At 41.0% G+C, this 12,304-nt stretch overlaps 1 protein-coding gene across 2 annotated transcripts in view; it reads right to left on the bottom strand.

Annotated features, from left to right (window-relative positions):
• Window positions 1-306: 306 nt before the first annotated feature.
• Window positions 307-12,304, bottom strand: part of ADAMTS12 (ADAM metallopeptidase with thrombospondin type 1 motif 12) — a 163,703-nt gene continuing 151,705 nt past the window's right edge. The window contains exons 20-24 of one of the 2 annotated variants that reach the window (XM_040580499.1): window positions 11,755-11,907; window positions 8,945-9,118; window positions 7,171-7,317; window positions 5,270-5,423; window positions 307-3,292 (exon numbers count right to left, since the gene is read on the bottom strand). In XM_040580499.1, the coding sequence (XP_040436433.1) occupies window positions 3,057-3,292; window positions 5,270-5,423; window positions 7,171-7,317; window positions 8,945-9,118; window positions 11,755-11,907 (864 nt within the window). In that variant the 3' untranslated portion in view covers window positions 307-3,056. The remainder of the gene's footprint in view (window positions 3,293-5,269; window positions 5,424-7,170; window positions 7,318-8,944; window positions 9,119-11,754; window positions 11,908-12,304) is intronic. The other variant, XM_040580500.1, reaches the window with a different exon arrangement.

Genomic DNA, 12,304 nt, shown 5'->3' with positions numbered 1-12,304 from the left:
CAAGCACACATCTGCTGTCAAGGACATAAGGCACATCTGCTTGGACTAGAAGTGGCCAGATGTCATCTGTTTCATAGGAAATAACTAACCCTATTAATGTGTATTTTTACTAAGCACCTTTTTCCGCTACTTTTTCCCTCATTCTTTTTAATTATCTCCTTTACGTTGCAATATCAAGCATCAAAATACCTCAATTATGAGGATTCCCCTTGAATACAAAGATACTTTCTAAGCTTATTTTTCCTTGGAATTCTATCATATGAATCTTCCTGCACTGGAAACATAAAACACCAGAAACAATAGACGTAAGCAATGCCATTTATTGAAGCTTGAAACAAATATGTCGTCATAGTTTGCTTTTTAAACCTTTTAAAGTTCAAACAAGCAGCGAATATGCAAAATACAAGTTTCTTCCTGAGCAACCTGTTGAAGCTGATGTGTCTTAGGCTAATATGATAATATAATGGTTTTATACCTTGGTGCTTAATACTGTATTCAGTTTTGAGAATAGTGACCATCTGGGTTAGGATCGTAAATCCACCTGTACTTAAAAATAATTATGTCGTAAGGAAGGAATCTTAATGGATGGGAGAGATGACTGCACATATTATTAGCACAGAAGAGATATTAGGCTGATCAGTGCAATGTAAGAACCTATGTAAAATACAGCAGTGGCACTGCTCTGTTAAAACAGTTCTTGTCACAGCCTTTTCCCTAAAGCTTTAAGTTGAGCAACAGTGATGACTGTGCTTCCCTGGGTAGAAAAAATATTTTGACTAATGTCCATAATATAATTTATCTTTTTATCCATTTCAAACGAAATTACAGCTCCCCAAGAAAACAATGAAGCCATAAATGGGTTTACTGCACACTAGCCATAAGGAGCACTGGAAAGGACCACCCTGCCAGGCACTCCTCCTCCCACTTGCACTACATCCACTCGGTCAGCTCCTTTCTCATTCGCTCACATACCTGATGGCCCACTTCTGCTGACATCCGTGGATAAAACATTGCAGGTACTTCTGAGCACAGAAAAGTCTGACTCTGAAGTGAAACTAACTTGGTCCTGCCCAAATCCTAGAAGATGCTTCTGGGAACGTCAGAAGCATCTGCACTGTCCACCAGTCTAGGATGTTTGGCCATCAGCGTGCATTGTACTAGCTGGATGAAGCAGTACAGGCTCTGCCCTGCACAATGCAGCGTGAGGCCAGGACCTGCCCAAACACTTCCTGAATCAGACGGGACACCTCCACTCCTTCGCATGACTCAATATTTCTGTGTTCAGTGGAACAAGAAGTGCCCAGGTATCTATTGCTTAAAGGGTCAGTAGCCATTCAGGACCTCAGAAAGACATAAGTGCACCGTGAAACTTAAAAAGCAGTGTGTCTGGCATTGTCCAGCAACACCATAGACACATATTATTTAAAGAGTACCTGCATGTGTGGTATGTACACACATGCATGCACACGCACCATTGTAAGTCATCCCCCATGTCTGTTATACTAGCACCATATTTTTAACAGTGGATTTTAAGCTTTATCAGCACCTGTAACTGGGGTTATATTGCCATCACAGAGGTTAATAAATCTAACCTTACCATGCTGCATATCCTGAACTCCCAGAGACTTCAAGTGAAGAAGTAAGCCCTTAGGTAAAGGTCAACCTATGAAAAAGAACAATTAGACCTGTGGCCATCATTAGGTTAATACATAATAGCCCGGCCCAAATATTTCTATCAACTTTCATGAAGGTCTGTCTAGAAATAGGGCTATTGTTAGTCATAGCTCTGTAACCATAGTGACACTTGCATTCATGGCTATGCATCTCGCTCTACACTGCATAAAATGTGACATTTCCCTGTATTACAATCTCAAATTGTCAGTTAGCTAGGGAGTAAATCTGAGATTTTCAAAAGAGCACGAAGAACCTAGGTGTCCAAGTCCTACTGAATCTCAATGGAATCTAAATGTCAGACTCTGTGCAGCTCTTTTGAAGATGCCCAGTTTTGCTTCAAAGGGTCCATTCTGGTGTCCCTGAAGTTTGTTCTGCCATTTTCTTCAATAGCAGAAGAGATACACTATTTGGCTGGTGCTCTCCTAATACCTGAGGCCCAGAGGTATGCAGATGCTCTCGGTCTCAGGCTCCTGTCCCAGGTGCCCTCACCCTTACTATGATGGATGGATTTGCACTGGAGTGAAGTTTCCTGTGAGTGAGGTGATAGTCTTGTGGATGTGAGCTTGCACTCTACTAGGACATACTGGATAAAATGATAGCTCTGTCACTGAACACTGGTGTGAATTACAATCTATCTGTAAAGGTGGTAGATGCGAGCAGCTTTGCTTTCACGGTACCAAGAGATGTTGCTTAAAACTTATTCAGCAACTTAACATCCCATATTTGGTGGGGTTTTCAGGTTACAGCAAGTTACCTGTAGCAGAAGAAAACTGACCAGGACAGGCTGTTGCTGAGGTACCCTTTGGAGGTTCATTCAAGTACTAAATTAACATTTTTTCTTTTGAAAAACCCAATGTTTCAATTCAGCCTGCATATCATAATTGGTTATTACAAAACTCTGTGTTTAAATTTATGAAGTGAGCAAACTGCCACTTCACCTTGATTCCTAATAACAGAGAAGTGAGTGAGCACTGTGGGATCTGGCTGACAGTGCAGGTCTGTGTCTGGTGCCCCATCAGCCGCCTTCACTCAGCACTCAAAGTGGTGCTGCTGTTTCAAGTGGGTTTTGGAAAAGAGATGGAAGAAAAAACAAGTAAAACATTAATTTTAAAAAATCAAAAAATTCTTGCAAGCTTGTCTCTAGCCTCTATGCATGCCTAAGAAGTACTATCTGCTGGTACACTGCAAATTATGTTGCACATTTTGGACTGTTACAGAGAAAAATTTGAAGCGGTAAATTTGGACTGATAACCCAAAGGGACATGTTTTCCCTGTTTTGGTCATAGATTTTCATTTATGTTGGATGGTTCAGAAAAAAAAAAAAGAAGGAACATAAATCCTGTAAACAGAAGCCCTAATCAAAGCAACTAGATAAAAAACAGCTAGTGCTGAGCAGCTTGGTTGTTGTTTTCTCGGTTTTGAGGTGATTTTCTTCTAGATTTAGTGTAGTTTTGTTGTTTGAGGCCTCGCTGACCCCAGTATCTTGCTTTCTTACGGATTTGGGGCTGACTACACGTGAAGCAGCACTGAGTCTGTATTGACGGCAGCAAGCATTTGCCAATGCCTTTCAGCCTCTGGCAGAAGTGAACCGACAGCTGGTCTCTGCAGCCGGGTAGCCCTATGGTGGAGAAATGAGAGAATTAGCTATGTTTTTGCTGACAGATTATCTGCAGTTCTAGGATTTTAAACTGCTTTACGCCTATTAAGGGTCTTATTTATGAGAGCTTTCTCTTCCTTTTTAGTAAAGGTCATCTTGGTCCCCCTGAAATTTTAAGACTTTTAAGTGAACATGTCCTATTAAACTTCACATGACCTTCTGTCTTGGAAAATATAGCACTCTTTTATTACTGTTCAGTGAGGCTTCACTTCTGCAGCAGACACAGCTGATCTATGTTTTTCACTTTAATGTGTCTGCTTTTAAGAACTGCCAGAGAAAGTCTAGCAACACTGATTTGTGAGTCTGGTACTTTTGCATTCTTGTAATAGTGCATTTAAGACAAGTGCAATGGGTTGGCAGCACGCTGGAGAGCCATGCAAGGCGCACAGAATTACACAGGCAAGGCACATGCAACTACTTGTTCAGCTTGGCTATACTGCCAGCTCTGCAGCACCAGGATAAGACAGGGACTGGTACTGTTTATATTATGGTGCTGATAGGTCTGTGGTAGCTTTAATAAACTGAGATGTGCCGGATTTAGTTAGAAACTACAAAATGGGGGTCCTCAGCTGTGAGAAGAGATGGGTATGGGGACAGTCAAGGTCTGCAAAAGCAGGAAGCTGGCGTATTAGCCGAATGCAAGCTGTTGTTCAGCAAATCTCTCAACACTAGAACTAGGCAAATTCAATGGAACTAGTAGAAGGGTAGTTTAAACCAGATGAAAGCCGTTCCCCTGGAACTTGCTGCCACAGGACGGGGTGGAAGCAGACAGCATTGCAGGCTCAAGAAAGGACGCAACGTATTAATGGATGTCAGCTGGAAATGCTGGAGGAGTACCATGGAAATGAATCACACAAAAGGACTAAACTCCTGTATTCCCCCTAAGTAGCACCTTCTGATGCCATTGCTGGAGACGCAATATTGGGCTGCCTTTCTTATGTTCTACTAGCCCCCTGAACTTTCATTCACAGAAATAACTATTACTAATCTGCATAGGTAATATTTATCTGAGTCTGTCCTGAACACGAGAGGGACATGAGATAAGCACAGCAATTCAACCCTTTGGCAAAACAACAGGAGGAGTGATGCATCACTCTGAAGTGTATGCCAGATCCGCACTGCCCTCAGAACTCAACCTCGTGTCTCACTGCCATACTGGACCCTTAACTGCTGACTTCCTAAGAGTACAGAATCCTCCTCCAAAAGGACTTTGAAAGCTCTTCCAGAAGTACTCAGAGCTGTTGCTGCTCTCACCTGAGGGTATCTGCTGGATACTGCAGTATGCAGACTACAGATAAGGATACCCTTCCGTAAACTCCCCGCTCCCCCGCCAATTTTCTGGGTTACTAACCATCTACACAACTGGGCTCCTGGACCTCTGAAGGAGAGAAGTACAGGTCACCCTGAGTCACAAGAGGACTTCTTTCCACATCTTCTGGAGACAGTCAAACCCCGTGGACACTAAATTCATAGTGCCAAGACTGTATGTGTTCACTGCCAGTCAGATTTTTCTTACAGTGTCTGCCTTGCTTAGCTTGCTTGCACTTCTAGTCCAGAATTTGCAGTTCTCATAGGGGCATCTACCTTAAGAAATAGCATCTGTTTGGACTCACAGCATGTCCTTCCACAGCCTTCAAAGCAGTCTGTGAGTTACCTGAAACAGGTCAACACAAGCAGACCTATTCATTTAATTGTGGCATCATAAGTTAGGGGATGCTTCCCCATTATGGCAACACAAGGCCAGCAGGGCTGCAGAACATGACAACGTAATTCTGCCAATATTACAGCTGAGCAGTAGCAGGTTAGGATGACCTATAATTACTGACCCTGTAGTTTTCAGAACAAGCTGACAAATTGCGTCAGCTCCCAGTTTTTGCAGACTCTTAGCACAAATGTAGAGCTTTTTGGAAACTGCCAGATGCAAGTGTATTACCATACCTGTACTTTTCCTGCACTCTTGCAGATTGCATTTCTGATACTCTGTCGGCTTGGGTTTATCCACACATGTACTGTCACCTTCTGTTTCATTAGTTTCTATATTCATGCACTTCACAGTTCTTTGCTGAATACCCCCTCCACAAGAAGCGGTGCACTGAAAGAGAGTAATTTTTAACATATATAAGTGTCTTTTACATGGAAATTGTGTAATATACCCGTATTTGAGCTGTAATGTCATGGGAAGCTAAAAATGCCGTATGATCCAGAACCAATGACACTAAAATACTTTATGTACTGTATTCTCCATCCAGACACCTCCATGGTGCATCACAGCCAGATTTGGCTGGATACAGTGGAGGGTTAAATAGTAAAAACACAGCACCTCAGAATGTGTCACCAAGGTCAGAGGGCTGTTTTCTACAGAGGAGGATGAGGATGATCTGAAATGTCAGTCTTACAAAGTAGGAGAGTAGTAATCCAAATTAGTACTGCACATTGACATTTTGTGTTTCCTGTGTTTTCTCAGTATCTAAATTAAACATGAATAATCAATCACAATGCTAGGACTAGAAATGACTGAGCTGAAGATTTAAAAAAAGCTAAGTGAGATGTTTTTTGTTTGGTGACATTCACATTGTGGTTACCCTTTCTTTATGACCACAAAACAACTGCCAGTTGCTTGTTCTGACTGTACACAGATGGCCATAAAAAAAGAACATTTTCAAAACATGTTCCTGTACTATTGTGTAAATGTACTTAACTCTTCCAACACCCCAGAGCATTTGATAATTCCAGTTAATTTAAAACTGTTTTTTTCTCTTCAGATAAATAGTGGCCAGCCAGGTAAATACTTCATCAGATAGAGAATGCCAGCTAATGAAGTGCAAGAGATGAAGACAGGACTGGTATCTCCTTAATTCTTCTGCAAATTATCCTCTCTCTAATGTATAACTCTGTGCATAAGTCACAATATTAGTGGTGTGAAGTACATTAAAAGATCTTAGGCACTCTTGCAGCAACTTTAGATTAATGTTTAAAATAGTTTTTTTTGTAAAGTAAAATAAATGGGATTAATAAACCAGTAAAACAGTTGCTATACATTTTGGTATTCAGTTGCTTATTTTACACATGTCTCAACATTTTCACTTCCATATTTAAGTGTCAGACTCACACTAACTCTACCTTACATTATACTCATAGTCTATTTAATGGCTGTATGTCAAAATGAGCTCATTAAATTTTCTGTGTTAAAGAACTCTCCATTGTTTCCTTACTTGTGGCTCCTGGCTTTTGGTGTTCCTTCAATGTTCTGTTCTGCTGTGAGGAGTATTTGCGATGTATGAATAGGTTTATTAAGGAACCAGGAGGGAAAGCTTTATTAGACATCCCAGTTCTTTGTAACTAAACATATATTGTGGATACTGGAAGGTTCCCCAAAGATACACCTCATGTTTATCAACTGGATTTTCAGATGCCAAAATAGAAGGCTATTGCTCAAAATTCAGAATTTCTGTTTGTGTGGGCAAGTCCAATATTCCACAAAGTTTCTTCAAGGGTGTCCCCCACACTGCCAATAGTCTCAAACAGTGAAAAATTTCAAATGAGTAATGGAAGAGTATCAATGGTATCTCCTTTTTGATTAGAAAAGGAAAAAAGCTGCAGCCCTCCACCATCATCTAATGCAGCAACAAAAAGCAAAAGGTACCATGTCTGTCACCTGAAAGAACTGAGATGGGTTGGCTCTGAAATGTTTAGTAATATTTTCAAAAGATCTCCTGTTGTTGCTGCAGCTGTGTGTAAGAAACTACTTGCCATAGGCACTGAGGTCCACAAAGTGGATAATATGACCAAATGGGGCCAACTCACGACAACAAATAAAACAAGAAAGTAATGAATCCTACCGGGCCCCATGCCTGGTTAATCCACTGCGTACAAGGTTGCTTGTTACATGATGCAGTGGCATTAGGTCTTTTTGTCCAGTCACAGTAGCCGCCTTCTGGGCAGTAGATATGTCGTTTTTGCTGGCCACCACCACATGTCCTTGAACACTAACAGAAGAGATGCACAAACCCATAAGAAGAGAAGTTGGAACACATGAGAATCTAGAAACAGACCATAAAGACCATAGGAAATGTTCTTAATTTAGAAATGTGGACCCACAGGTAGCAAGAAACATGTCACTGACCCATGTAATTTAGAAAGTTGTACAGGCTAGCCTGCACATCGAGTCTTACAGTCCAGATGTGAAGAAAAGCTCCACACTGAGGCATTTCTTTCATCATATGCTTGGAAAGAAACAAGGAAGAAGCCATTATTGGTCCAAAATACTTGGGGGCAAGCTGTCCCTGACATGTATTAATGCAAGGAATATAGGACAGCACGGAGGTGGCAACATAGAACAGAAAACACAGAACTGCTCATGCAGTGCCACTGACAACAGTAACTTCTCTAACTAGAATGGGACTGAAGTCACGTATCTGCAAGATTAATCTGTAATATTTACTGAAGGCAGTACAAGTTCATGAAATGCAGCATCTCATTTTTATGAGGCATTTGGGGACATTAAAATTCACCCAATCCATACAATAAATTAACTATTTGGCAATAAAAGCAGCATACAAAGATAGTGACCCAGGTTATTTTTTTAAACATTCTTCTGTCCATGTTCTAGTATTACTTACCAACTGATTTTTTACTATTCCTCATTTGGTCTGCATTAAAATACACAAAAGATTTCATACCTTGACATGAAATAAGACACCAAATACACTTTGAACAATGCATTGTTCCTGTCCTACAAGGAATTGCATCCCTATGGACAGAGAATTAGAGCTGACATCTGATAAATGAACCTTTTCAATCCAATTCTACCCAGTATCCTTAGCATGAGGACAACTGCCAAGGTTGGAGAAGTGTTTTTACGAAGTATTTTAAGAGGCAAATGGGTGCAATCAGTTGGCTACTCTTATTTTTTCAACCCTTACTAACTGCTGTGATAGAAAAGCCGCATCCTGTTCTCCTCTTTATGGCAAGTGTGATTTGTCAGTAGCCTGTAAGGAAGCCATGTGATCATCTTCCTTGAAATCCAAAAGCACAGTGCTGCAGACACTGGTGCTTTTTCCGAAGTGGGTGTAAACACTAAAATGAAATCAGACCACGTGCTTTAACTGACATAAATATATGCCTGGCTGCCTATAAGTTTGCTGGCACAGACTTGTATTATGAAATGACCCAAAAGTCAGATTTTTCCTATGCCCAATCTCAGCCTCTGGCCCCACAAAATTCAAGCCCAAAATTGCAAAGGAAAATTTAATCATAATGAGAAAGCAACACTAACATGGCTGCAAAAAGGATCAGTCTGAATTAATCACATTTACTGATGAAGTAGGACCGCTAAAACAAATCTTCCAGGCCACCTGCTTCTGTCTTTCAGGGTATGGTAATTTACAGCTCCAGCTGCCTATCACAAGCAATCCTAAGAATAATTCTACTAAGTCTTACAATCATCTGTGACAATTTTTGCTGTAACCATACACAAGGACTGCAGAGCCTCTGAGTGGTATGAGCTGTATGCCTGCCTTTGAGAGAAAGTTTACCTAACTGAAGGGGATCTAACAGTCCCTGTCAACGGACATGTAGTTGTTCATTTCCAAAGCTTCTTTTAAAGAACAATACCTCATTCCAGGGCTCCACATGCCACTGCAAGCAAGGCTCCATGTTACAGCTAGTGTTGAGTTGTGGTTTATATCCAAGTAATTGGCAATGAAACGGTCTGAGCAGTCGCTTTTCACGAACATCAATGCAGTGAACATCTCGGGTCTTGAAACCGCCGTTGCAGTTAGCAGAGCACTATACACAAAACAGAAAGGGGCACATCTCCAAATGATGCTCTGCTGAGGGGTGGTCCCTTCCCTAGTCACCAAGGAGGACAGCCTGGAGCTTTGAACATCCTGACTCAGAGAGGGAATTACCAGTTTAACATAACAACAATCTGTTGTCAGGCTTAAACACTGGTTTTCATCATAGCAAAGCAGAATGTGCCATGTAAATACTTCCTTTTCTAGAATATCCATTAGTAACACAGAAGCATATCTCATTAGGAAATCCTGCAAGCTATTTAAAAAAATGTTATAGGGGAAGAGTCATAGTGCAATAAATACAAAAAAGGAATCCTGTATTCAGGGAAATTGTCGGTTCTTTAGTCATTTTGGTGGGAGGGGGGAGAGTTGAAGTACAGTTGCATGGGTTCATTTCTTCTTCAGCTCTTTCACCTCTTCTCCATGAAAGAGGCAGGTGCCTACGGATGGCAGCAGACTGCCTAGGCTGGCAAAACCTGAAGATAGTGGATTCATCCCACAGAAGCAGTTCCCACCCTCACTCTCCTTGCTCCTCCATGGCACCAGCAGGATCCATACCCCAGGAGCAGACTGGGCATGACATAACAGGAAAGAAAATAGAGAAACCCTGAATCTCACCAGCAGCCTGTAAAATCTTCTCAGTTGTGAGCACTACTGGCGAGCCAAGCAAGCCCTTCCAGTCTCCTGTTTCTCCCCAGAGCTTGCTCCAAGGCCTCATGCAGCAGCACCAGGTTCTATCACCAAATATCAAAGTCCAGGACCTCTCCTGCTGCTGCTGCTGAACTGAATTTGCTACCCCAAACATAAGGACAAATACACATTTAATTATTTTTGCCTTCATCCAGAATTAAAGCCAATTCTACCTACACCACTAAATAACCTCAGATCAGCTTTCATCTTTACTGCCATAATGCAATATAACAACTGATGCTGTTCTCCTTTGCATAAATAAGCATTCTTCAGTTGAACAAAGAACCTGAATATAATACTTTCCCTGGGAGCTGAAGGACAGATGGAAGGGGAGTCCATACTTATGTTCACAGAAGTTTCTGCCCCTCTGGGTGGAAACAATGGACAGAAATGACTGTGCAAGAAATGGAGTACACACACCCCAAAAATAGGTGCAAATTATATTTGGTATTAAACTCAGACTGTATGACCTAGTCTGAAGCACCTTCCTTTTAGGGGAGCGGAAGAATCAGATGAGAGTAAAGGAACAGAGAAAGCTCTGCTACGCTATCAGGGGAATATAGCCATCTTGATGTGATAAGGTGCCTTAAAAATGTTTGAAATGAGTAATTGCCACTTGCAAAAATGAACAAAAATTAGCCATTTTTATATATGAATTGTAATTACATTTGTATAGTACAATTGCTGGAAAATAAGGGGGGCTAACACAACAAAAGCCTGCTTGGAAAACCCTTTTGCCTCACACTGGCCTCACAACTGGACTGACATTTTAAAACAGTTGTTTCCCATAATATTTTATCATTAAACCTGATTTCTAGTTACTTTCTGTGACATAACTATCATCTACTTATTGCAAAAGCAATAATATTTATGACGAAAAAATGAAGGTGAAATATGCCCTACTGCAACTGGGATAGCAGAATGTCTATGTATCATTTAAAATGAATTTCAGAGACTTAAATGTGGTTATGTAATGTCTTGGCCTTTCCTGGACTTACTAACCAGGCAAGTATTTCATGTAAAAATCAATTCCGTGTCAAAAAGCTCAGTAATATAACAGGTTTTGTAACAACTATAACCTTTTCTTTATATGAATCTGCCCTGTAGTCTAATGGCAACGTTTGCAAAAATGATACATAGTGAGAAAGTTTGAGAGAGCTTTCTCTTTATTATATCAACACTACTTCAAATAGAATGTTGTAGGTTTTCTCTTTTGAGTCTTGAAAAATAACGCACTGTTTGAAGCCCCAACTCTAGACAGTGTGGAGACAAAAAATGTAAAAAGCTCCAAAAAGTCACTGAAGTCCTTCCGGGTGGTCATCACACATCTTACAATACCATAGAAGAAATCAAATGTAATTTCTTGCATTCTGCTTACCACCTTGGACACTTTTCGGTCTCTTGACCAGGTCCGTGTATGTAACTAGGACCAAATAAGGCCATGGCAGGCATTCTTCCTATACGTTTTTAGTTAAAGCAAAACTTAAGTAGCTACATGAATGGGCAACAGCCCATGCCACACAAGGGAGATAACATGGTGGGCAAGGGTGAGTGGGAACATGCCAATTCCCTCTGCCAAATTCCCACTTGCTTCTTGAAATTAGGATGTGCCTCTGGAGGCAGAGATCAAAAAGGTGACACATCCAAAGATGTGCAGCTCTGCCCTAGCATCATGGATGGTGAGCCCCGCTTTAGCTCTAGATGCAAAGGTTAATGAGCATGATCCCCACACAGGAAGAACAAAATTCACAGCAGGTGTGTTACCCATAAATAACTTAAGTCAGGAAATTAGTAAATTAGTGCTGAATGGTCAACTGGGAATCATGTATGCATTCACTGAGTAAATAATTATTTTTTAAATTAAGTATTTAGTATTTAACTCCCTACTCTCTGTAGTTAGCAAGCTGACTGTTCACACACAGCTCTGAATGAAGTTACCTTGCTCCAATTTCCTGTTTTCCAGCTAGCACATGGGCGGAGATAACATTTTCTTGCAGGATCAGGCTTTTTCACATGCTGACAGTGAGATGTGTTCCTGCTGCTGCACTCCACATGTCTCCAGAAAGCCCCCATTCCGCAGGTAGTAGAGCACTGCACAAGGGTGAGAATAAAAGCCAGGGGCAAATGCAACATTAGTAAATTATTCTGGAGCAATCCAGGAACCTAAAAGTAATTATCCAGAGCCATTTTAGATGACCTGGGTTATCTGAGATACTCAAAAGAAGGTTTCAAATTCACCTCAAGCTTACTTGAGGTCCTGAGGGAGGGCTTTTTGTTGCCTTGTCAAGAAAATACCAATTGTGCTTTATACCATGCATGGCTCTTTGGCACACTCCTGCTTACTGAGACATTCTAAATCTGTACCAGCTGCTCCACTCTTTCCTTCTTTGGGGATCCACTGTAAAATTTCATTGTATCCAATATTCAGCCCTGTTCCCTCTCTACCCCTAATACTGCTGATGAGATATCCAGCAAATTGAATGCATGA

This window comes from Falco naumanni, chromosome Z (genome assembly GCF_017639655.2).
Source record: "Falco naumanni isolate bFalNau1 chromosome Z, bFalNau1.pat, whole genome shotgun sequence".
Classification (NCBI taxonomy): Eukaryota; Metazoa; Chordata; class Aves; order Falconiformes; family Falconidae; genus Falco; species Falco naumanni.
This window is presented reverse-complemented; position numbering and strand designations above follow the sequence as displayed.